Source organism: Notolepis coatsorum (genome assembly GCF_963971535.1).
Source record: "Notolepis coatsorum genome assembly, chromosome: 15".
Lineage (NCBI taxonomy): Eukaryota > Metazoa > Chordata > Actinopteri > Aulopiformes > Paralepididae > Notolepis > Notolepis coatsorum.
Genome location: NC_140179.1, coordinates 87,823,276 through 87,850,281, shown reverse-complemented (window position 1 = coordinate 87,850,281; position 27,006 = coordinate 87,823,276). Strand labels below are relative to the sequence as shown.

The following is a 27,006-nucleotide window of genomic DNA, read 5'->3' as shown; positions in this document are numbered from 1 at the left end:
TTTGTTGTAGACTGTAGACTATTAAATGCTCCTCTGATGGTAGACTACACTCACATGACAGAGAGAGAGAGAGAGAGAGAGAGAGAGAGAGAGAGAGAGAGAGAGAAGCACTGTTGCCTCACAGCAAGAAGGTCCTGGGTTCAAACCCCAGCAGGGGGCCTATCTGTGTGGAGTTAGCATGTTCTCCCTGTGTTTGTGTGGGTTTTCTCCGGGTATTCTGGTTTCCTCCTAAATAGTTAGGACGGGTGAAATGCAGAGGGAAAATCTACCCAAGGGGATTCATAAAGGTTCAACCTACTTAAACGTTTAAAGGGGAACTATCTTATAAATGGCCTTTTTGAGTGTTTAGCATTGTTTCCTAGCTATGTGAACTTATATTAATATGATCTATGTCTCAAAATTCTCATATTGGCGCATTCTTCCAATTCTCCTCTCACAATATTCACCCTCACTGAACTGAGTCGTTTGAAAATGTGCCTATATGTGATGTCATATAGTCACTGCTGCATGTTAATGTTCAGGCGAAGACGACGCTCCACAGTGGTTTAGGTGGCACCTGCAGCTGCGGCTGCAAAACAGCTCGAGATCTTGAGGTAGAAAAATGCTGTTTTTGAGGACTTGATTAGAAATACAAAACAATGAATAAAAAAAATATATATATTACAGAGGTGTTCCATAGACTCACAGGAATTGTGTAAAAGTGCCCAAATAGTGAAAGAAATAGTAAAATAGTTCCCCTTTAAGGTTCTTAAACATAACACTGTAGTGCCCGGAGGAAAGAGGAATAAACGGAGGTAACGTAATGCTTGTTTAATGTACAAAGCCACGTCAGTAAACAAGAACACCAGCACATGAATCCCAGCACAGTAATGAATGAATAACAACCAGTGCAACCTAAATAGATGTCCCCTCTGGCCCCGGTGCCAGATCATTAGTTCCCTCCCACTACACAACATAGTCAGAAGATGAACACGAACCAATACTGTAGTCACTACACCAGCCCCCCCAGTGTTCACCTCAATATACGAAATCCTCCCGGTGAGGAGGGCGTATGGCCCGGCCCCTACGACTGTAGGTAAAGTCAGGGGGTGCGGGAGGGGGTGTGACAGCGTCCGTCACATCCTCCTGCCGAGCAGGATGGGGGTCAGTGACCAGACGCTCACGAGCGGCGGGGGGTCCGAGGGGTCGCAGGGGGGAATGGCCCCGGCGTGGCAGGGGAGGCAGGACCGGGGGCCGGCCCCTGCGCGGCGGCAGGGCCAAGTCCAGGGGCAGTTCAAGGTCCAAGTGTGCCGGCTTGAGGCGATCCACGGAAACACACTCAGGCCTACCCCCCACGTCGACCATAAAGTTCTTGGCCCTGGCCTCGATGACGCGGAAGGGTCCGTCGTAAGGAGGGCGTAGCGGAGTCCTGTGGCCATCGTGACGGATGAACACGAACCTCGCTGAGTGCAGCTCCGGGGGCATCCTCGACGTAGGGACCCCATGCTGCGTAGTCGGGACCGGGACGAAAGTCCTGGCGCTGTCCAGCAGCGAGGCGCGCTGAGCAGCGGCAGACCAGGGCTCTGTCGACCTGGGAATAAAGTCACCGGGGACCCGTAGCGGTTGTCCAAAAACCAGCTCGGCCGACGACGACTGGAGGTCCTCCTTTGGCGCCGTCCTGAGCCCCAGCATGACCCACGGGAGCTTATCCAGCCAGTCGCCGTCCGTGAGGCTGGCTCGAAGGGCGGCCTTCATGGAGCGATGAAAACGCTCGCAGAGCCCATTTGCCTGCGGATGGTAGGCGGTCGTACGGTGGAGCTTGACCCCCAGACTCTCCGCCACCGCCGCCCACAGTTCCGAAGTGAACTGTGAGCCACGGTCAGAGGAGAGATCAGCCGGGGTGCCGTAGCGGGAGACCCACACCGAGATGAATGCCCGGGCCAGGTCGGGGGCCGTCGTTGAGGAGAGCGGGACCGCCTCCGGCCAGCGAGTCGTCCTGTCCACCATGGTGAAAAGGTAGTTGTATCCGTGCGAGGGGGGCAGCGGTCCCACCAGGTCCACGTTGACATGGTCGAACCTCCGCTCGGGCACAGAGAACTGTTCCAGGGGGGCCTTGATGTGCCGATGCACCTTGGCGCGCTGGCAGGCGGTGCACGTGTCGACCCAGGCTCTCACATCCCTCTTGAGCCCCTGCCACACAAATTTCTCCGACACCAGTCGCGAGGACGGCTTCCTGCCAGGGTGAGACAAGCTGTGTATGGCCTCGAAGACAGGGCGCCTCCAGTTGGCGGGGACCACCGGCCGTGGCTGACCCATGGAGACGTCGCACAAGAGCGTAGCCCCCGCGTCACCGAACACCACCTCCTCCAGGCGCAGTCCAGTGTCCGACGACTTGAGAGCTTGGACGGCAGGATCGGCGGCCTGGTCCGCAGCCATGCTGACGTAGTCCAAACCCAGCTGCACCGCACCGACTACCGCTCTGGAGAGACAATCCGCCACCTGGTTGGACTTCCCAGCAACGTGCTGGATGTCCGTGGTGAACTCGGACACGTAGGCGAGCTGGCGCTGCTGGCGGTCGGACCACGGCTCCGCCGCCTTGGACATGGCGTGCGTGAGCGGCTTATGGTCCACGTAGGCCGTAAACTCGCGTCCCTCCAGCAAGAAACGGAAGTGCCTGACAGCAAGCCACAGCCCGAGGAGCTCCCTGTCGAACGTGCTGTACCTCTGTTCCCTGGGCGACAGCTGGCGGCTGAAGAAGGCAAGCGGCTGTCAGGCGTCCCCAACCCACTGCTCGTACACCGCTCCCACAGCAAAATCAGAGGCGTCCGTGGTGAGAGCGGTGGGCGCCGAGGGCGAGGGGTGGGCCAACATGGCCGCACGGGCCAGGGCCTCCTTGGTGTCTTGAAAAGCCTTGACCCGCTCCGCCGTCCAGTCCACCGGCTGCTTCATCGTCTTGGGGACGTCCTCGGGGTGCACCGGCACTTGATGGTACCCCCGTACCAGGTCCACTTTCGAGAAGAAGCGATTGCCTGCCAGGTTCGCCGCAAAGTCCTGGACATGCGGGACCGGGTAGCGGTCAGGCTTGGACGCGTCGTTGAGGCGGCGGTAGTCCCCACATGGGCGCCACCCACCGTCTGACTTAGGAACGATGTGCAGGGGAGACGCCCACGGGCTGTTCGAGCGCCGAACGATGCCCACCTGCTCCATGTGCGCAAACTCCGCCCTGGCGACGGCCAGCTTCTCCGGGTTGAGGCGTCTGGCCCTGGCGTAGAGGGGCGGCCCACTGGTCTCAATGTGGTGCTCCACCCCGTGTTTCACCGTGGGCGAGGAAAAAGTGGGCTTGCCCAGGTCGGGGAACTCAGCGAGCAGCCGAAGGTACTGGTCACTTTCGGCGAGTGTATTGGACCACCCGCCGTAGATGGCCTCCCCCTGCGTACATGCAAAGGAAGCGAAAGTCTGCGAGTTGACCAGGCGCTTGTTCCCCACGTCCACCAGCAGGTTGTGGGCGCACAGAAAATCCGCGCCAAGGAGGGGGAACGTGACAGCCGCAACGACAAAATCCCACGAAAAACATTGTCCTCCGAAGCATACGTCCACCGCCCTTGTGCCGTAAGAGCGGATGGGCGTGCCGTCCGCACCCGCCAACTGCGGACCGCGCTCTTCTTTTGCCACATCCGACCTCTCTGCCGGAATGATGCTCCACTGGGCACCCGTGTCGCAAAGGAAACTGCGACCAGAGGCGGTGTCTCGGATGAAGAGCAGCCTGTTGGTTACGCCAGCGCTCAGGGCCACTACTGAGCGCCGGCCCCGCCGTTTCCCGTAGGTCCGAAGGTGCAGGGTGAGCGGCACCGTCTGGCCTTGGCGCCAAACGTGGCATGGAAGAAGCAATGGCCCGCTGCGTTACCGTGCTGACCAGAAGGCCTGGCGTCATCCCTCGCTCTCCTGCGACGGTCCGGTGGCGGGGCGGTCGCGGGAGCGAGCAGGTCGGTGGACCGCTGAGGCATGGCCAAAACGAAACGGTCCGCCTCCCTGGCCAGGGCGCGGGGGCCCACGATGTCGGTGTTGGCCAGTGCCATCCTCACTTGTGCCGGCAGCGTGCGCATGAACAGCTCCGTAAAGAGGATCATGGGGTCTTCTCTCCCCAGCAGATTCAGCATCCTCTCCATGCGGGCAGAAGGTCTCTCGTCTCCCAATTCCGACATAGAAAATAAGCGGCGCACCCTCTCTGCAGCGGACAGTTCAAATGTATCTAGCAGTAGGGTCTTGAGGCGCTCATATTTGTTCGTCGCCGGGGGATCAGACAAAAAACCTACCACTCGAGCTGCGGTGGAGCTGCCCAACACTGCCACCGTGTGGTTGTACCGGTCGTCGTCGTCATCCACGTTGCTCTTGTTGAAGTTTGCCTCCACAATAGCAAACCATGCAGCCGGAGCCGCCTCCCAGAACTCAGGTAGTTTGATCGTGGGCGCGCGCGCACCCTGCGCTTCCCTGACGGGGGATGGTGATGGCTGCCGATGGCCAGAACGTCTTCCTCGTCCGAACATTTTGAAAGAATGTTCGTTCGCTGATTATTGTACACAATCCGCCGTAACAAAAATCCACGTCAGGGTCACCAGTGTAGTGCCCGGAGGAAAGAGGAATAAACGGAGGTAACGTAATGCTTGTTTAATGTACAAAGCCACGTCAGTAAACAAGAACACCAGCACATGAATCCCAGCACAGTAATGAATGAATAACAACCAGTGCAACCTAAATAGATGTCCCCTCTGGCCCCGGTGCCAGATCATTAGTTCCCTCCCACTACACAACATAGTCAGAAGATGAACACGAACCAATACTGTAGTCACTACAACACTATGTATGTATCTCTCCAGCAGGAAGCAATGCTGTCCAGGTGTGTGAGATCGTGGCCATCCGAGAGCCAGCGGACAAGCAGAGAGACATGCATGCCGGGAGGAGGAAGAGGGATACTCAGGGACATAGTAGTTTTTATCCCTATGCTTTCACAGGTACAGTATGGAACATTGAGGTTATGTGCTGTGGAATGCCATGACTTCATACATTCCCTCAAATCTATAGATGGGTTTCTCTGCAACGGCATGGTGTACCTGAGACATGCAATGGGGTTGAGCTCAGTTCACTTTGAATTCAATCAATTCAGGTTTGAAAAACGTATTGCATCCAACCATGACTGAAAATGAATGCTTTATCATTAGTGAGTTAATTGCAGTTCCTTATTACATTTTGAATGGATTGAATTGAGCACACCCCTATAGTGCAAGCAGTAGGCAGAAAGCTAAGATGGGCATTAGACAAACAAACAGCCAGGCCTAATGAGATCTGCTGTGCAGTAAACAGCACAAATCTGTTTGTCATCTGGAATGAGGGGTCTAGTAATGACTTATTTTTGTTCAGAACTCAATTTCAGTAGTTTATTGAACAAGGTGGCTGACAAACCACATTTATACAAATTGTTATTCGATATAGATGTTTTTACAGGTTTCAGATCTATCTGGAGGGGATCTTTAATGTTCTCACCATCTCTCAGACAGAAAAAAGTGTTCACCTCCCACTATGCACACATCCTCCTCCTAAAGAAATGCATTCACGCTTTAGCAACTAAATATTGTTCACTCTGATCACAGTCCTGCACAGTCCATTTTCACAGCAGCCATTTTTACCTGCCGTCGCAGTGTAAACACACAGGTGTAATTAATAACATTAACGACCTGTTCCATTTAGGTGTGTCACAGTCATTCCAGTGAGAGAGACTCCCCTGGCCCCTGGCACACCTAAATGGAACGGGGACATAGTTAATGTTATTAATTACACCTGTGTTTACTGCGATGACATGTCAAAATGGCTGCTGTTAATAGGGCCTTTTAGCTGTGACTCACAGCACAGTTTAGTAGCCCTGGTTACGTGCCTAGCAAGGGTGGTAAACAATGAACCCACCTATAGAGAAAATAAATTACAAAATGTATGAAAAAGCAAACACATTTTTAGATGCGAAGCACCTCTATGATCAGCAATGTCACTAACTTGTTCATCCATTCAGTACTTATTATGTACTTAGTTTGAATAAGTTCCCCTCACATAGTTCCCCTTCATAGATATATATCTAACAGGACTGGCTAGGTGTGTTTTCAGTTTTTCAGTGTGGAAAGAGAATATTCCATTTATTGCACGATATCTTAGTACTCACCTAAACTACCCTTTACTGCATAATACCTTAGTACTCACTACCCTTTACTGCATAATACCTTAGTACTCACCTACATTACCCTTTACTGCATAATATCTTAGTACTCACCTACATTACCCTTTACTACTGCATAATATCTTAGTACTCACCTACACTACCCTTTACTGCATAATATCTTAGTACTCACATACACTACCCTTTACTGCATAATATCCAGGGGTGTAAAAAGTACCCAGAAATTATACTTAAGTGAAAGTATGGGTACCGTCTCCAAATCTGACTCAAGTAAAAGTCAAAGTATCTGGCTGTACTTAAGTACTAAAAAGTAAAAGTAATTTTTTTTAAAGGGATAGACCAGGGGTCTCAAACTCATTCCATCGTGGGCCAAGTTTTCATTTTAACTACACATTGCACCAGGTGAGTTAGTTGAAGAGGTGAGCCAATTAGTGAAATCATCAGCTGGTGTTTAGGCAAAGCTGGAATGAAACCAAGCATACACTTCTGCGATAGACAATGCTGAAATGAAAGAACAGAGGACACTTTTTTTGCATTAAAATCATTTAATGCACTTCTCCATTGAAGGCAAACTAACATGGACGGCATTCGCATCACAGCATGAATAATATCACAATATTAAAAACAGAATGGTGTATCCTGAATAATATCACAATATTAACCACAGCATACTGGATTATCCTGAATAATATCACAATATTAAAGGCAGAATACTGGAGTACCCTGAATAATATCACAATATTAAATACAGGATACTGGAGTACCCTGAATAATATCACAATATTAAAGACAGAATACTGGAGTACCCTGAATAATATCACAATATTAAAAACAGAATGGTGTATCCTGAATAATATCACAATATTAACCACAACATACTGGATTATCCTGAATAATATCACAATATTAAAGGCAGAATACTGGAGTACCCTGAATAATATCACAATATTAAAGACAGAATACTGGAGTACCCTGAATAATATCACAATATTAAAGACAGAATACTGGAGTACCCTGAATAATATCACAATATTAAAGACAGAATACTGGAGTACCCTGAATAATATCACAATATTAACCACAGCATAATGCGGATCTGACTGTCTATTCTTTTGATAGCAGGTGTTTAATCAAAGATCCCTGCTTTCTAGTGTTGCACAAGGACCAATCAGCATGGGTTCATTTTCCATTGATGGGGATTTGATTGGCTGTTTACCTCGGTCGCAGGATTAATAACGTTAATGTTAGTTCGGCCAGATAAACAATTAAAATATACTAATTAAAATGGTTGGACCTGTGAGATTTGTACTTTGTACTTTGTAGGTCTGCATTTTAAATGTAAGGAGTAAAAAGTATGTTTTTTTTCTCTGAAATGTAATGGAGTAAAAGTACAAAGTATACAAACCTAATAATACTCGAGTAAAGTACAAATCCCCCAAAACAGTACTTAAGTATTGTAACAAAGTACAATTATTCAAGTACTTTACACCCCTGATAATATCTTAGTACTCACCTACACTACCCTTTACTACCACATAATATCTTAGTAGTCACCTACACTACCCTTTACTGCATAATATCTTAGTAGTCACCTACATTACCCTTTACTGCATAATATCTTAGTAGTCACCTACACTACCCTTTACTGCGTAATACCTTAGTACTCACCTACACTACCCTTTACTGCATAATACCTTAGTACTCACCTACATTACCCTTTACTGCATAATACCTTAGTACTCACCTACATTACCCTTTACTGCATAATACCTTAGTACTCACCTACACTACCCTTTACTGCATAATACCTTAGTACTCACCTACATTACCCTTTACTGCATAATATCTTAGTACTCACCTACACTACCCTTTACTGCATAATATCTTAGTACTCACCTACATTACCCTTTACTGCATAATACCTTAGTACTCACCTACACTACCCTTTACTGCATAATATCTTAGTACTCACCTACACTACCCTTTACTGTGTAATATCTTAGTACTCACCTACACTACCCTTTACTGTGTAATATCTTAGTACTCACCTACACTACCCTTTACTGCATAATATCTTAGTACTCACCTACATTACCCTTTACTGTGTAATATCTTAGTACTCACCTACACTACCCTTTACTGTGTAATATCTTAGTACTCACCTACACTACCCTTTACTGTGTAATATCTTAGTACTCACCTACACTACCCTTTACTGCATAATATCTTAGTACTCACCTACATTACCCTTTACTGCATAATATCTTAGTACTCACCTACATTACCCTTTACTGTGTAATATCTTAGTACTCACCTACATTACCCTTTACTGTGTAATATCTTAGTACTCACCTACACTACCATTTACTGCATAATATCTTAGTACTCACCTACACTACCCTTTACTGCATAATATCTTAGTACTCACCTACACTACCCTTTACTACCACATGGTACCTTAATACCCACCTATACTACCCTTTACTACCACATGGTACCTTAGTTCCCTAAGATGTATGAAATCCCGGCAGCCTACTTTATGACATTCTGCCAAGAACATGGTGGAAGCCAGAAGAAGTAGCAGTGATTCAGATCTTTAAAGTGAGAGCATGTGATGCGGGAAAGAACAACCTAATGGGACTTGGCCAGTCTGACAGCATAATCTCTTTATCTCCTGAAATCACGAGAGACATTCCCTCCAATGATAACGTCTTTCTCTTTACAGTCGTTGACCTTTGACAGGTTCCCACTAGTCTTTATATTATGAATATCATGAATGTGTCTCTCATTATTTGATCTCTTATTTTATGTCTGTTTTTGAAATGCAGTGTCCTTCGTGAAGAGGACGGGGGGACACCGGTGGCGGTGTAGTGACATCACCTTTCACTGTGCCAATCAGACGCTGCGTCAGCAGTGGATCCAAACAATCAGCGAGCAGCTGTCATTGTTCAGTATGTTACCTTGAATCAGTGTTGGTAACACTTAATGCCAGGCAGGATCAGTACCAGAACATATATTCAATCCATTTCAAGAACTAATCCAAACTAGGTTTGGCCTCAATCATGGTTGGACCTGAATCCTGGAGAACCCTCCAGTAGCGTCAGAAGAACCCAAATCCTTAAAGGGGCACTTCTCCAAAAAAACAATGCTGAATTATTTTGCACATAATCTCACACACATCCAAAAACTGTTTTTCACACATTACTTTACTTTGACAGTTCTTGAGTGATGCACTCTGGACTCTCATCACTGGTGGACAATGCCTATAGGCTAACCGGCCATGTCCGCTTCCATTCATGCAAAATGTTGGCGTGTTCTTTTAAAAGAGTTCATTAATATATCACACGTTTTTTTCCCTTAATATCACAGATAGACAAGCCATTGATGTATTGTTATGAAGCTGTTGTATTGTTGCTAAACAATATTGTACCTTACATCGCTTTATTATTTAACACGATTCGCAAGCCTTTGTTTTCATTTGGAGCAGCCATTGCAACTTAGTCTGTTCTCCTTGATGCAGTCGTTAACAAATAGGTCTTACTTCTCTGGCTTTGGTAGAGAGAGTAGCTCATGTTTGTTCACCAATATTGATTGAACTAGGCCATAGAAATAACAAAAGAAAAATGTCTAAATTACTTTAAAAAAAAAAAAAAAAAAATAGGTATTCTTCCCCTCTCTCACTTCTGCAGGCAGCCGGCCGAGGAGTCTGCTGGTCTACATCAATCCCTACGGGGGGACGGGACGCGGCGAGCGGATCTACAAGCAGAAAGTGGCCCCGCTCTTCCGCCTCGCCTCCATCTCCACGAACGTGATTGGTGGGTCCCTGCATTATGTTAACATGTGATGGCAAATACATCTCCCCAATGGCACCCTTCTAGGATTCAGGTTCTAGTGCATCGGTCACCTGGATTCAGGTTCTAGTGCATCAGTCACCTGGATTCAGGTTCTAGTGCATCGGTCACCTGGATTCAGGTTCTAGTGCATAAATCACCTGGATTCAGGTTCTAGTGCATAAATCACCTGGATTCTGGTTCTAGTGCATAAATCACCTGGATTCAGGTTCTAGTGCATCAGTCACCTGGATTCTGGTTCTAGTGCATCGGTCACCTGGATTCAGGTTCTAGTGCATAAATCACCTGGATTCTGGTTCTAGTGCATAAATCACCTGGATTCAGGTTCTAGTGCATCAGTCACCTGGATTCTGGTTCTAGTGCATAAATCACCTGGATTCAGGTTCTAGTGCATAAATCACCTGGATTCAGGTTCTAGTGCATAAATCACCTGGATTCAGGTTCTAGTGCATAAATCACCTGGATTCAGGTTCTAGTGCATAAATCACCTGGATTCAGGTTCTAGTGCATCAGTCACCTGGATTCTGGTTCTAGTGCATAAATCACCTGGATTCTGGTTCTAGTGCATCGATCACCTGGATTCTGGTTCTATATGAGTTTGCACCATAATCATACTATAGGATATTATCCGTGTTTAATAAAGGTGTACCGATTAATTAGTTGTCTGGTTCATTGGACAGATCTATAGGCACTTTAAATACAGTGCATTTCTCCAGACCTCTCTTGGCAGAGCCTGAGGTGTGGCCAGCAATAGTAACCCTTCCCACTCAACTCCAACCCACCCACAGACATAGGGTGTGTAGACTACCACATGTTTCCTCTGTCTGTCTGGGGAGGGTGTAGACTACCACATGTCTCCTCTGTCTGTCTGGGGAGGGTGTAGACTACCACATGTCTCCTCTGTTGGTCTGGGGAGGGTGTAGACTACCACATGTCTCCTCTGTCTGTCTGGGGAGGGTGTAGACTACCACATGTCTCCTCTGTTGGTCTGGGGAGGGTGTAGACTACCACATGTCTCCTCTGTCTGTCTGGGGAGGGTGTAGACTACCACATGTCTCCTCTGTCTGTCTGGGGAGGGTGTAGACTACCACATGTCTCCTCTGTTGGTCTGGGGAGGGTGTAGACTACCACATGTCTCCTCTGTCTGTCTGGGGAGGGTGTAGACTACCACATGTCTCCTCTGTTGGTCTGGGGAGGGTGTAGACTACCACATGTCTCCCCTGTTGGTCTGGGGAGGGTGTAGACTACCACATGTCTCCTCTGTCTGTCTGGGGAGGGTGTAGACTACCACATGTCTCCTCTGTTGGTCTGGGGAGGGTGTAGACTACCACATGTCTCCTCTGTTGGTCTGGGGAGGGTGTAGACTACCACATGTCTCCTCTGTTGGTCTGGGGAGGGTGTAGACTACCACATGTCTCCCCTGTTGGTCTGGGGAGGGTGTAGACTACCACATGTCTCGGAGGGTGTAGACTACCACATGTCTCCTCTGTTGTTCTGGGGAGGGTGTAGACTACCATATGTCTCCTCTGTTGGTCTGGGGAGGGTGTAGACTACCACATGTCTCCTCTGTTGGTCTGGGGAGGGTGTAGACTACCACATGTCTCCTCTGTTGGTCTGGGGAGGGTGTAGACTACCACATGTCTCCTCTGTTGGTCTGGGGAGGGTGTAGACTACCACATGTCTCCTCTGTTGTTCTGGGGAGGGTGTAGACTACCACATGTCTCCTCTGTTGGTCTGGGGAGGGTGTAGACTACCACATGTCTCCTCTGTTGGTCTGGGGAGGGTGTAGACTACCACATGTCTCCTCTGTTGGTCTGGGGAGGGTGTAGACTACCACATGTCTCCTCTGTTGTTCTGGGGAGGGTGTAGACTACCACATGTCTCCTCTGTTGGTCTGGGGAGGGTGTAGACTACCACATGTCTCCTCTGTTGGTCTGGGGAGGGTGTAGACTACCACATGTCTCCTCTGTTGGTCTGGGGAGGGTGTAGACTACCACATGTCTCCTCTGTTGGTCTGGGGAGGGTGTAGACTACCACATGTCTCCTCTGTTGGTCTGGGGAGGGTGTAGACTACCACATGTCTCCTCTGTTGGTCTGGGGAGGGTGTAGACTACCACATGTCTCCTCTGTTGGTCTGGGGAGGGTGTAGACTACCACATGTCTCCCCTGTTGGTCTGGGGAGGGTGTAGACTACCACATGTCTCCTCTGTTGGTCTGGGGAGGGTGTAGACTATCACATGTCTCCTCTGTTGGTCTGGGGAGGGTGTAGACTACCTCATAATTATAATTCCGTGATAGTCGTTAGATGCTTCATGTAGTATGGGTGATATATTGATCAGAGCAGTTTGTATCGAAAATGATAAACAAAAACGCTGAAACTCACATCAGTCTCCTCGTACCGTTAGGCGATGAGAGTGGAGCAAACAGATCCCAGTTATGTGGTGGGGATCGAGGCGATCCATTTCCGGTTTGTATATTACTAAAACACGCCCAAATCATGTAGATTATTGAGTTATGGCAAAGATCCATATCCACGGTGTGTGTATTGAGTCCCGCGACGATAAACGAGTGGCCGGACGGAATAGGGAGACGCACCGGGATCACAAGAGATCCACTTCCGGTTGCAACTCGCCGATCAGCCACCAGGTGGCAGTATTGAAGCATTGCAGAGTTGTGCTGGCTCACACAGCATCCGACAAGGCTCCGTGAGTGAAATATGAATACCATGGCGAAAATATGAAATTATGATCAGAATCACGTCATACGCCGTTATTGGCAGAATTCGCATGAACTTGAAACCCGTTGTACGACGTTATTGGCGGGGAAAGGGTTAACACAACGGGGACGAACAACGGATATATACGTGTTTCGATTCCACCCGTTGTGGACAGAAGCACGGATATATCCGTGGCAAGTTGTTTTGGCTTTTATTCCATTTTAATAACCTATTCAAGGTCGCCGAGCGGCACTGCAGATGTACCCTACTCTTTGAATTCGAGAAAGTGCAATACCGGCCAGATCCTCTTAGGGGCGCTATCGCGATAATGCAGTGTGCCCTGTGGCTGAACGGAGCATTATTTTTTTTGACTTTCAATGGAGTTTTCAGTTAGCTGGATTCTGGATGTGCAGCATGTAGCTTGGATTACGTTTTGGATTGCGGATTTCACTATGCAATAAGGGGATTTATCATCAGCCAATGGACATATCGATCTACCAGATGGTGATCGATAACGGGGAAATGCTCGGGGGGATCCAACCGGCTCATGGTAAGATCTTTTTCACGTAAATTACAGCCCGATCGAGCCTTGTTATGATATGATACGATCGGCCTATGTGGCTACTTAGACGAACACGGTTATTGGTAATCAATAATAAGAAACGACGTCCCCCACCCCCCCCCCCCTTTCATGCATACATGCTTGAGGATCGTGCCGATCATATGCAGTTTGAGTTTTAACTGTAGCATCTGTATAACGGAAATGCCATTGGATATAACGTTAGTAACTATTAGTCCTTTATCTCGCCTTCCAGGAAATATACTAGACCAAATGCTGTATAACGCTTATATTCACGACGCTATAAAATGAGAACGTATTGATGAAAAAAAAATTTCTTTAACCCATTTTGAAGGGGCGGTTTATGGTCCCAATTGACAATGAGAATGGACAGATAGCAATACTATAAAGTATAGATTTAGCTCTACAAACAGCCCCAAGTCTGTTTACATTTGCCGGTCCTCTAGAGATTTATTAGACGCATCCCAATGGCCCCGAATGTGTTAATCATCATCGACGTGTTGACTATTCTTCCTGGGGTCCTCATAGATATACACATACAAATATGAAACATTCAGTATAAATCAGTCATATATCACATACATAATCAATAAAAAATAAAACAAAAGAAGGTCATAGGGGAATCCATTTCACCATACCTTTAAAACAAAAACAAAGTAAACAGAAGAAGTTTGGATAACATGGCTGCAGCTACACTCATGCATGACATATATTGATTTCCTTCCGGATTATGGCTCCTTTAAGTTTATTTTTGAAACTGTTCTTGTTTTCCGTCCGTATGATATGTAATGGGATCCTATTCCAATATGTTATGGCTCTATACATTGCAGTTTTCTTGAGAGCATTGGTTCTAGGCAGAGGTAGGGTAAAGCGACTACTTGAAGCATGTCTGGTATTATGGTCATGTCTACTGTGTGTACCAGGGATTGAAACCAACCAGGGATTGAAACCAGGTCTCTCTGCAGTGGTACACAGTACATTTCGCAGAGTAAATTTGACTCAAACTGAGTGTAAAATGTACTCAGTTTGAGTAAAATTTACTCTGCGAAATTTACTGTGCATACACTACCCAGTACCCAGACACATCAAAACAGATGCCCCAAAACCTAGAGGTTGCTGTTTGACAGCATTACAAATTCTGCCTTTACAGTAACTGTGTGTGTATTGCCTTACTGTTAAAACATTAAAAATAGACCAGTTAGAGATGTTTCAGTGAGTAGTTTGAATGTGCAGAGATGTAGTGTGTTGTTCCTATGTGACTGTGGAGTGTGACTCACGTCATGAGTTTAATAATTCATTATAATGCTGCAAGAGAGGTTAAAGCACAACAACTTTCACAGAAGATAAAGCATAACAGCACACTGAAACTGAACAGCAGGGGGCACTGTGAAGAAATCCCCCATAGGTGTTGTAACGCTCTCAGCTGCACCTCTGTGAGTCTAGAGGACTATGGGCAGTACAATTACTTTCTCAGTCAGTGCTAAGTGCAGTCATCTTATGCAGCATCACTTTTCACATCAAAACAAAAGTAGAACTGTAATGTGGATGTTCGCATATTATTAACATTGACAAACATATTTACAATCTATGAATGCCAATTTCATGGGCAGTACAATTACTTTCTCAGTCAGTGTTAAGTGCAGTCATCTTATGACTGAGAAAGTAATTGTACTGCCCATAGTCCTCTAGACTCACAGAGGTGCAGCTGAGAGTGTCATTTCTTGATTCTCAGCTGAGAGCGTAGTTTCTTAAAATTGTCAAGCTACAATATTATAAAATACAATATTATAAAATCCTGTCAGGAATTGTGCCTCAAAGCATGAATGAACCGGCATTTAATACAGAGGCGCTCCACAGCGCGGCGTTTCGCGACTCAGGCGAGAGCGTAGTTTCTTGGAGGTGAACTGGCGGCGTAGATAAGGGGGGCGTAATAGCGTAGGTCAGTGGCCAATCAGAGCGCAAAACTCGAACCCGGAAATACGAGTTGTTTGGGCTTCGAATAGTCGCGTCACTGATACCACTGACCTCATTCTCGAAAAATGTCTTAAGTGTCTTCTTAAATATCTTCTTACTAACTTTGTAAAACCAAACCTAAGAAAGATCCTGCCGGATTATCGGTAACTACCACCAAAATAATATATAGGTCCAAAATCAGCAGAACTTTTCCAGGTCAGGAATTTCAGATTGTTACTACAGTCAATGCAAAGGGAACTTTTTACACCTAAAATATGATATAATGTTATATAATAATACTAATATTATATATATTATATTCCGTTCATATAGACCACAGAAGTGACATTCTATTTGGCCTCACCATCCATGAAATGGCTGTTCCATGGCACAACAAGGGTTAACAACAATTACAGTAATTATTTTCTTTAGTGAATATCTTATTTGGGACATCACTGCTGCATAACGGCCATTTTCAGCTAGATCAAGCAATCTGGATACCAGACACGTATCTCTAGGGATTTGTTGGTGGTATTCATGGTTCTAAGCAGACTTACCAATGGTATAGTTCTAAGCAGACTTATCAACGGTATAGTTTTAGGCAGACTTATCAACGGTATAGTTTTAAGCAGACTTATCAACGGTATAGTTTTAGGCAGACATATCAACGGTATAGTTTGAGGCAGACTTATCAATGGCAATAACTCTTTCAAGCTGATCCAATGTTTTATATTGCAAGATATCATACAGTCTCCATAATAAGTATAGGAACTTTTGAACCAGTGTGCGGGCCACACACAATGTCACTTCTGTAGTCTAATGTGGTTGTAATAATACTGACTATATCATTTGTTTCCATAGTTACTGAGCGCGCCAATCACGCCAGGGACCACTTGAAAGCAGAGGCCAATCTAGAAAAATATGATGGGTGAGTATTTTGTCCTACAAGGAGCAGCTATTTGGCAATGTTCAGACTCCAGTTCTGATGTCTTTTTGTTTTGAACCTCAACGAGCAGCAAGTGTAATTCACTCTGTATGTCTCTCCCAACAATATCTAAAAACTTTGTTTGCCGTGACAGTGGCAACAATGTACAATTTCACAAGAAAGCCAGATTTACTATATTGGAAATTTCAGCTACAATTCTGCCACTAAATAACTACATAAACATAATGCCTACAGGGCGGCTGGGTGGCGCAGCGGTCTAAGCACTCGTCACCAACGCGTGAGACACCGCTATCGAATCTGGCTGTCAGCGTTGCCTCTGGCTTGGCCGGCCGTCATACTGGCTCAATTGGCAGAGTCAGCGGGAGGGAAGCCGGTGGGCGGTAATATGGTCGTTGTAAACAGCGACTCCTACAGGTCGGTCAGGGCGCCTGCACAGCAAGGAAGGGAGATGGTGAGGGTAGTGTGAGCCTCCCACACGTTACACCTCACCAATCAGAGTCCGCGCTGGCAGGTGAAAAGAAGTGGCTGGCTGACTCCACATGTATCGGAGGGGACATGCGATAGTATCTATCAACCCTCCCTAGACCGACCAGTGGGGGGCACATGCGAGCAACAACCAGGAAGGGGAGGGGGGAATTGGCACGACTAAATTGGGATGGGAGAAAAACACAGAAAAACAGGAGGAGAAAAAGTGGATACAAAATATATATATAAAATAGGTATTATAGAAAAAAAATTAAATAAGCCACAAAGGCACAAGAAGAACTCCTAAAATAGGAGTTAATATAAATTATTTAAATATGTCAAACAAAAACAATAAACCTCCACTACGGGAGTTTATGGGTTGTTGTGGACTAATGGCATGCTCAACAGAGCACAGCACTAAGATGAATACTTGAAAGCCAGACCGTAAGGATAGCCTACACAAAAGAAAATGAGAAAGCAGCTAACCCTATGAGATTCAAACTTGACACATTCACGGCCAGGGGTCGCTGTTTACCTTCTGTATAGAACGCCAGAGCTGTAAGTCAATGGGGCGCTTTGTTCACTTGCGAGTGCTTAAAATATATCTTATATTATAGCTATGGGTCTAATACACCCGTCGATTGTCAGTGAGTTGCTTCCAGTCAACATGCACAAAACAGATTGTTTTTTCATCCGTACGTTTCCGTTTTATACCGTTTTGAATATGAGTATAGTTTTGGTGATTCATAGTAATCCCAGGAAAAGACGCGATAATAGCGTTTTTAGTGGAATCCACTAAACACGTGGTCATTTTTTGCCTGATTATCTAATCATCCTGAAATCAACGCTAGATTATAGTTATTATCCTTCCTCATACAAGAATGAAAAGGGCCCTGGCGCGTAGGACGGCTGAGAGGGAGACAGAGTAGGAGAGACACAGGAGAGACTGTCCTTTATTGAGACAGTAGGAAGGCTGAAAGGGAGGCAGAGTAGAGGAATCACAGGAGAGAAGGTTCTTTATTGAGACAGTAGGAAGGCTGAGAGGGAGACAGATCAGGGGAGACACAGGAGAGAAGGTTCTTTATTGAGACAGTAGGACGGCTGAGAGGTAGACAGAGTAGGTGAGACACAGGAGAGAAGGTTCTTTATTGAGACAGTAGGAAGACTGAGAGGTAGACAGAGTAGAGGAGACACAGGAGAGAATATTATTGTGGGATTTGATCCCAGACCCGTAAAAGTACATTAGTAGTACTAGTTAGTAGTTCCATGGGCACTACACCACCCCTGGGCACAAAATACTGATATTTTAAATGACTCGTTATTATAGTAGTTGCCCATAAGTGAAAACAATTCAAAGCGGTATCGCAAAGCAATCTTTCATTACAAATTAGTATTAGTATAATAAACATTATGTCTTACAATGTGTTTTTACTAACCATGCATATTATGCATGTTGTGATGTTGTGTGTGTGTGTGTCTAGGGTTGTGTGTGTGGGAGGAGACGGGATGTTTAGTGAGATCTTACACGGGCTGGTCGGCAGGACCCAGAGGCACCACGGGGTGGAGCAGAGCAGCCCTGACACAGCGCTGGTGCCATGCTCTCTGAGGATCGGCATCATTCCTGCAGGTGGGTGCAGTCATGTTGTCATCCAATTAGGGAGCTCCGCAGGACAGCCATAGACTAGGGTTGAACAGCATGCAGGAGAATATCATATACTGCAGACTAGGGCTGTCCCCGACTAAGGATTTGTATAGTCGACTTGTAGTCGCCAAAATTAGCCGACTATGAAAAAAAAATGAAAAAAAAATGAAAAAAAAATGAAAAAAGAAAAGTATAATTTTTATTTATTTTTTATCATTCCATTTGGGCTGTGGGGGTGCTTAATGTCTGAAGGAGTCGACTGAAGGCTTCTTGTCCTTTGCGAAAGCATGCAATTGGTCCACTGATATTGATATTTGTCTAGTCTAGTGTGTTCATTAGATGGGTGAAATCCTCTTTCAGTGCCTCTGTGCCTGTTTTCTTAGGCAGTTAGCCTCGCTGGTATGCGTGCCATTAGCGTTAGCCACGCTTCTAGGCCTCTTTTCTTTCGGAAAGAATGATCAAAAAAATTACGAATTATAATAATATTAAAATTTAAAAAAATTTGCATTCGACTAAGAGGTTGGCAGTCGACTACGGCTCCTTTCGATCGATTAGTCGACTAGTCGACTAATCGGGGTCAGCCCTATACCGCAGACTGAACCAAATAAAAGACCACCCTGATCATCAGACCACCCTGATCATCAGACCACCCTGATCAGATAACAGCCCTGATTATAAGACTGCACTGCCTCAGACCGGAAAGCACTGCAGAGGGTGGTGATGAAGGCCGGCCAACGCAGCACCAGTACATCACTCCCTGCAATTGAGTCTATCCATCACAAACGGTGTCTGAGGAAGGCACGCATGTCACACTCTGCCCCTGCCCGTCTACTCTCTCCATCTCTCAGCCAGGTGTGTGGCGACCAGAGGAGCAGCTGATGTCTGCTTGCTGATTGAATTGAAATTGAATTGAAAACCTTTATTTATCCCAGAGGGGTTGATTCAGATGTCCATCACAGCATAACAGCAATTTAAAAACAGTTAATAGAAACAGTTAATATTACATAACATACACTTATTTAGTATGTGTTAAAAACAAAGATGGACAAATACATAGGGCTAAAAAGAAGAGGTAAAATAGGGCTAAAATAGAGCAAAATTTTTGCTAAAAGCTAAAAACAAGCCAGCTCCTCCAGTCCACGGCAGTTAGCCCGTCCTGGCCCTGCCTGGTTGTGGAGCCTGATTGCTCCAGTGATAAAGACCTGACTCAGATGTCCTCATGCTGCCAGATCGTAACTTCTAGTTTACCATACTCTACCTGGCTTCCCTCCCGTGTTCGATTCCCGGCTGCCCTCTGAATTTGCTTCATTGGTGTCAGAAGTGGGTCGGTGGACCATGAAGCCAGTGTGCGCCCAGAGGCGTGAAGGAGCTGATAGGCTGAAGTGCGGGGACATGCTTCCCGAGGGAGGGGGGTACTGTAATGACCATGGACTCACTAGCCCTTGGCTAACAGGTCGGACCCTTTAGTTGAAAGAGAGATGGGGAGAGAGAGAGAGACAGAGAGACAGAGAGACAGAGAGAGAGAAAAAAAGTGGACATGGCTCATTTGTTGGTGTAGCATTCTGCAGATGATGGTGATGATGATGATGATAATGGCCCTCCTGTCTCATGCCATTAGATGAACATGAAATATATATATTTTTTATTTCTCCCTAATAAATCCACTCAGCTGTAAAAAAAAAGAAAAAAAGAAAAAAAAAAGAAAAGAAAAAACATGATAGTGTGTTTACGCACAGATTCATCTCGTCTCTGTGTGCTGGTGAACTGACATATAACATCACTGCCTCCTTCACTTTTTAAATCATTGTTGTTTTTACTCATATACCCATATCTCATATACTTACGTATTATATACTCATATTTCATACATTCATATCTTATATACTCATATTTAATATTAAAAAAATGTATATACTCATAATATCATCATAATTATGTCATATACTTATACTCATGTCTCATATAGTGATATCTCTATACTCATGTCTCATATACTCATATCTCATATAATGATATCTCTATAATATCTTATATATAGGGCTGGGCGATTAATCGATATTATCGATTAATTCGAATGAATGATTTAGGACGATTTTGAAAGAGTCACCTTTTATTTTACAAAAAGTGATGTTTGGTGAAAGTTAGATTTGCACTTTATTAATCCCAATAGGAAAATTCATTGTTGTTTGATGATCAAGAGGCACCTTTTATTTGTTGTGAAGTTTGGTGAAAAAGCAAGTTATTGCACTATTAATCCCAATAGGGACATTCATCTTTGTTTGATCAAGAGTAACCTTTTATATTATATTATTATAAAAAAAAATGTAAGTGAACATTGGTGAAAGTTAGGTTTGCGCTTCAATCCCAATAGGGACATTCATCTTGGTTTGATAATTTTTTTGTGTCAAATAAAAACAAAGGTTATTTGAATGATTTCCTTGGCGCTTCTAGTTTTCAAGAGAAAAAAATCGATTAAAATCATAAATCGGATAAAAAACAAACAAACTGGGATAAAATTTTTAGGCCATATCGCCCAGCCCTACTTATATAGTGATATCTCTATACTCATATCTCACATAGTGATATCTCTATACTCATGTCTCATAATGATATCTCATATACTCATGTCTGATATACTCATGTATCATAATGATATCGCATATACTCATGTCTCATATACTCATATCATATACTAATATCTCATATACGCTTGGCTAGAGTATACACAGATACTCTCACTTGTTTCAATGTAATTTAAGGGGTCAAGCTCCTGTCTGTACACTGAAATCTACTTTGTATGCACTGTGGAGTAGACGGAATGTTTTACTATGATCAACATTATCATTGTAAATAAGAAATAGGATAGAGTTTAAAAAAAACAAGAAAAAAAACAGAAGAATCCTTTAAGACGATCCTAGAGACAAGGAGGACAATCCTAGAGACGAGGAGGTCAATCCTAGAGACGAGGAGGTCAATCCTAGAGACGAGGAGGTCAATCCTAGAGACAAGGAGGACAATCCTAGAGACGAGGAGGTCAATCCTAGAGACGAGGAGGTCAATCCTAGAGACGAGGAGGTCAATCCTAGAGACGAGGAGGACAATCCTAGAGACGAGGAGGACAATCCTAGAGACAAGGAGGACGATCCTAGAGACGAGGAGGACAATCCTAGAGACGAGGAGGACGATCCTAGAGACGAGGAGGACAATCCTAGAGACGAGGAGGACGATCCTAGAGACGAGGAGGACAATCCTAGAGACGAGGAGGTCAATCCTAGAGACAAGGAGGACAATCCTAGAGACGAGGAGGACAATCCTAGAGACGAGGAGGTCAATCCTAGAGACAAGGAGGACAATCCTAGAGACAAGGAGGACAATCCTAGAGACGAGGAGGACGATCCTAGAGACGAGGAGGACAATCCTAGAGACGAGGAGGACGATCCTAGAGACGAGGAGGACGATCCTAGAGACGAGGAGGACAATCCTAGAGACGAGGAGGACAATCCTAGAGACGAGGAGGACAATCCTAGAGACGAGGAGGTCAATCCTAGAGACAAGGAGGACAATCCTAGAGACGAGGAGGACAATCCTAGAGACGAGGAGGACGATCCTAGAGACGAGGAGGACAATCCTAGAGACGAGGAGGACAATCCTAGAGACGAGGAGGACAATCCTAGAGACGAGGAGGACAATCCTAGAGACGAGGAGGTCAATCCTAGAGACGAGGAGTGAATTTGGGTTGAAGTGAAACAGTTTCAACCCACTTGCAGATTAAATTGTTTACTCTGTTTCTAGAAATAATACGATTTGAAGACGCAATACTTTGCACTAATACAGCCTGCTGCCATCACCACGTCACCTTTGACCGGTCTTCAACTTGCAAGCCGGCCCTGTGCTTGAGAGCCTAATCGAGCTCATTCTAAAGCGCGCTCTGTAATCGGACAAACAGTTTTATGCCTTTTTCCGGTTCTGTTCTACCGACTCTGACCTACCTGTAAGTACACGCTGTACATCTCTTGTTCAACAGGGTCGACTGATTGCATCTGCTACGCCACAGTGGGAGCGAGTGATCCGGTGACGTCGGCGTTGCACATCGTCGTGGGTGAGTAGATGTTATCAGAGACTGTGTATCGAGGAGGGGGAGCACTGGTTCTGAACAGAGAAACCACGTGGCACTGAAGACGGTGATGACGAGGAATCTACTTGCTACAAAAAAACAAACATATTCAGAGAAAATTATTAAATGTGATGTGAATTTATGTTGAAATTATAATTGACTGTGGTTTGAGGTGAAATGTGAGTTTTAAAGTCTTGTTATCTAGATGGCAGCAGAGTGAATGGGCTTTTTATTTCACACTGAACGAACATGTAATCTGTACATCTCAGTCACAATGGTTAGGCTAGCATCTCTCGCTCTCTCTCTCTCTCTCTCTCTCTCTCTCTCTCTCTCTCTCTCTCTCTCTCTCTCTCTCTCTCTCTCTCTCTCTCTCTCTCCCCCTAGGTGAATGGATCAGATGTGGTTAAGGTCTCTTCCTCTCTCTCTCTCTCTCTCTCTCTCTCTCTCTCTCTCTCTCTCTCTCTCTCTCTCTCTCTCTCTCTCTCTCTCTCTCTCTCTCTCTCTCTCTCTCTCTCTCTCTCTCTCTCCCTCTCTCTCTCTCCCTCTCTCTCTCTCCCTAGGTGAATGGATCAGATGTGGTTAAGGTCTCTTCCTCTCTCTCTCTCTGTCTCTCTCTCTCTCTCTCTCTCTCTCTCTCTCTCTCTCTCTCTCTCTCTCTCTCTCTCTCTCTCTCTCTCTCTCTCTCTCTCTCTCTCTCTCTCTCTCTCTCTCTCTCTCTCTCTCTCTCTCTCTCTCTCTCTCTCTCTCTCTATCTGTATCTGTCTCTCTCTCTCTCTCTCTCTCTCTCTCTCTCTCACTCTCTATCTTATCTAGTACACTACACCCATATTCTTACCAATGCTATCTAGGAGTCTCGGGAGCAACGGGTTCAGTGATGTCATAACCAATGAGGGAGTGTCCATATAGCGTGGCTCAGCGGTGTGATTGGTCAGTGACCCTGATGGGCGTGTTCTACAGGTGATTCCCACCCAATGGATGTGTGCTCCATCCACCACAACAGCACCTTCCTCAGGTACTCTGTGTCGTTGCTGGGTTATGGTTTCTATGGAGACGTGCTGACGTACAGTGAGAGGAGGAGGTGGCTGGGGCCCGCCAGATATGATCTGTCAGGTATGGAGACTCATTTTCTAAATGCCTGTCTGGTTGAAACTAGTTATACTGCAGATGTGTGGTAGTGTATATTAGGGATGCTCGATATTGGCTTTTTTACCGATACCGATATACCGATATTGTCCAACTCTTAATTTCCGATACCGATATCAACCGATACCGATATATGCAGGGTTTCCCCCCCCAAAAAATGGAATAATTTCAGGTAATTAACATTACATATCTCTTGTTGTGGAATTAACACAACATTATGCATACTTTTGACAATAAATAAAACCAGAATTTGTTCTTACTTGCTTTTTTTTTTGAAAACCGATACCGATATTTTCCAATATCACATTTTAATGCCGATATCGGCCGATAATATTGGTAGGCCGATAATATCGGACATCTCTAGTGTATATATATGGGCTGTGGTGATAGTTTAAAGCTTAAAGGGATAGTTCTGGTGGGGATTTTAGTGACAGTAGAGACACACAGAGTAGATGTCAGTGAGCTTCAGTCAGCTTGTACAGGCAGTAGCTCAACCCCCATTGACGTTGCATTGGTTGGTGGCTAACTATCTGAGGACTCATCAAAGGAACGGATCAACAACATTGGTTAGTAAGAAATAGAGCTATGGTTCCAAAAATCACGACTATCCCTTTAACCCTTGTGTGGAGCCTCTACTCATATTATCACATGGGGGCTGAATGCTAAATACTGCCAGGGCCGCGGGAAGTCAGTCAGAGTTGGGGGTGCGGTCGGAGTCGGAGATAAATAATATAATAACGTCATATTAAATGCATGTGCGAAACGCATCATTCGTGATTTTCCATTCATTTGAAAGATCAATATTAGTAGTGTCTATACCTCTGCCGTCCCCCGTTCCGAGGTAGACGGTGGACGGGTCTGTTGAGGAGCTGAGGCGCGGGCCTCTCTCCCCTTCCTGTCGACCAAGAGTGGCCAATCAGATTCGCAAAATGCATGAACCGGTTGTGTAGTAGTAGGCAGTAGGCGTCGCCGATGTGTGTGTGACTGTCTGTGCCTGCGCTGCAATTGTGCGTCAGACTCAGATCAGATACACAGAAAATATCATTAAATAGTGGATTTTAACCATTTAAAAAAACAACCATGTTTTAGACTGCTTACACTAAAATGCTAACTAAAAAAATTTAAGTTTTGTATTCATTTTTAGTAAATCTTCTGACGCTGCTTGCAGTTACACTCCCCACCCGCAGGGGGTGCTGGTGCACCCGCAGCACCTGTACTTCCCGCGTCCCTGAATACTGCTACTCCTAAATCTAGCCAAGGGTCTCCACAAAAGACTACGAATTTGCTCCAAACTGACCTGCCTGATTTTAATGAAGGTCAATTAAAATATACAGTAGACAGATACATTTTGATAGTTATTAGTTGTGTCAGCAGTTTCAGGTCTACATATTCTCTTGGCTTATGTCAGTGTCTTTGTTCCAGGAGTGAAAACCTTTCTGGACCACCACTGCTACGAAGGCACTGTGTCTTTCCTTCCAGCAGAGGGCAACCTAGGTCACCCTAGGGACAAGCTGCAGTGTCGATCTGGGTAAAGATACCACACACACTCATCGCAGCCAAATATTAGTATAAATGCACCAAATCTTTTTGCTTTAAAAGTCATAAGAGTACATTTCTTTTTACTGCTCAAAAGTAGTGACTACACAGCGATAATGTGTAGAAATTGCCATAAGCGGTACCTCTCTCTCCGTTTTTTCAATAAATTAGCTGTGCTAATGTGTGAGAAGAAGGTAAATGCATTTCCCATAATGTTGGTGTGTTCCTTTATTTTATTACCAGAAAAAGTACACATTGTCACTTTAACGTCACCGTAGCAGAGAGTTTGCTGAGTGCTTTGACAGAAATTCAGCGTAATGACTTGTTGTCTCAGATGCCATGTTTGCCAACACAAACCCCGGGCAGAAGAGGAACCCTGCATGATGGCCAAGGAGGAGAAAGTTGATCAAGGTATGAACGTTCCCCATGAAATGGCTTTGAGAACACTTTCATTATTTTGTCAATGAAAAGGGCTGGTCAGCAGAGACTTAACTTATTAAATGTAATTTATAGCTATAAAATAAGATATATAGTTATATAATTATTATGATACTATGAATTTGAAGAATACCTCTCTTGCCTGATGTGTGGCCAGCAGTAGCAACCCATCCCCCTCACTCTCAGCCTTCCTACTGTCTCAATAAAGAACAGTCTCTCCTGTGTCTCCCCTACTCTGTCTCACTCTCAGCCTTCCTACTGTCTCAATAAAGAACCTTCTCTCCTGTGTCTCCCCTACTCTGTCTCACTCTCAGCCTTCCTACAGTCTCAATAAAGAACAGTCTCTCCTGTGTCTCCCCTACTCTGTCTCCCTCTCAGCCTTCCTACAGTCTCAATAAAGAACAGTCTCTCCTGTGTCTCCCCTACTCTGTCTCCCTCTCAGCCTTCCTACAGTCTCAATAAAGAACCTTCTCTCCTGTGTCTCTCCTACTCTGTCTCCCTCTCAGCCTTCCTACAGTCTCAATAAAGAACCTTCTCTCCTGTGTCTCCCCTACTCTGTCTCCCTCTCAGCCTTCCCACTGTCTCAATAAAGAACAGTCTCTCCTGTGTCTCCCCTACTCTGTCTCCCTCTCAGCCTTCCTACTGTCTCAATAAAGAACAGTCTCTCCTGTGTCTCCCCTACTCTGTCTCCCTCTCAGCCTTCCTATTGTCTCAATAAAGAACAGTCTCTCCTGTGTCTCCCCTACTCTGTCTCCCTCTCAGCCTTCCTACTGTCTCAATAAAGAACCATCTCTCCTGTGTCTCCCCTACTCTGTCTCCCTTTCAGCCTTCCTACTGTCTCAATAAAGAACAGTCTCTCCTGTGTCTCCCCTACTCTGTCTCACTCTCAGCCTTCCTACTGTCTCAATAAAGAACCTTCTCTCCTGTGTCTCCCCTACTCTGTCTCACTCTCAGCCTTCCTACAGTCTCAATAAAGAACAGTCTCTCCTGTGTCTCCCCTACTCTGTCTCCCTCTCAGCCTTCCTACAGTCTCAATAAAGAACAGTCTCTCCTGTGTCTCCCCTACTCTGTCTCCCTCTCAGCCTTCCTACAGTCTCAATAAAGAACCTTCTCTCCTGTGTCTCTCCTACTCTGTCTCCCTCTCAGCCTTCCTACAGTCTCAATAAAGAACCTTCTCTCCTGTGTCTCCCCTACTCTGTCTCCCTCTCAGCCTTCCCACTGTCTCAATAAAGAACAGTCTCTCCTGTGTCTCCCCTACTCTGTCTCCCTCTCAGCCTTCCTACTGTCTCAATAAAGAACAGTCTCTCCTGTGTCTCCCCTACTCTGTCTCCCTCTCAGCCTTCCTATTGTCTCAATAAAGAACAGTCTCTCCTGTGTCTCCCCTACTCTGTCTCCCTCTCAGCCTTCCTACTGTCTCAATAAA

General features: G+C 45.5%; 1 protein-coding gene across 3 annotated transcripts in view; it reads left to right on the top strand.

Moving 5' to 3' along the window:
* Positions 1–27,006, top strand: part of cerk (ceramide kinase) — a 64,004-nt gene that overhangs the window by 20,087 nt on the left and 16,911 nt on the right. For 2 of the 3 annotated variants that reach the window (XM_084330750.1, XM_084330748.1), the window contains 9 exons: positions 4,854–4,988; positions 9,028–9,150; positions 9,889–10,014; positions 16,161–16,227; positions 18,192–18,337; positions 22,377–22,451; positions 23,424–23,576; positions 25,032–25,137; positions 25,480–25,556. In XM_084330750.1, the coding sequence (XP_084186876.1) occupies positions 4,922–4,988; positions 9,028–9,150; positions 9,889–10,014; positions 16,161–16,227; positions 18,192–18,337; positions 22,377–22,451; positions 23,424–23,576; positions 25,032–25,137; positions 25,480–25,556 (940 nt within the window). In that variant the 5' untranslated portion in view covers positions 4,854–4,921. The remainder of the gene's footprint in view (positions 1–4,853; positions 4,989–9,027; positions 9,151–9,888; positions 10,015–16,160; positions 16,228–18,191; positions 18,338–22,376; positions 22,452–23,423; positions 23,577–25,031; positions 25,138–25,479; positions 25,557–27,006) is intronic. The other variant, XM_084330749.1, reaches the window with a different exon arrangement.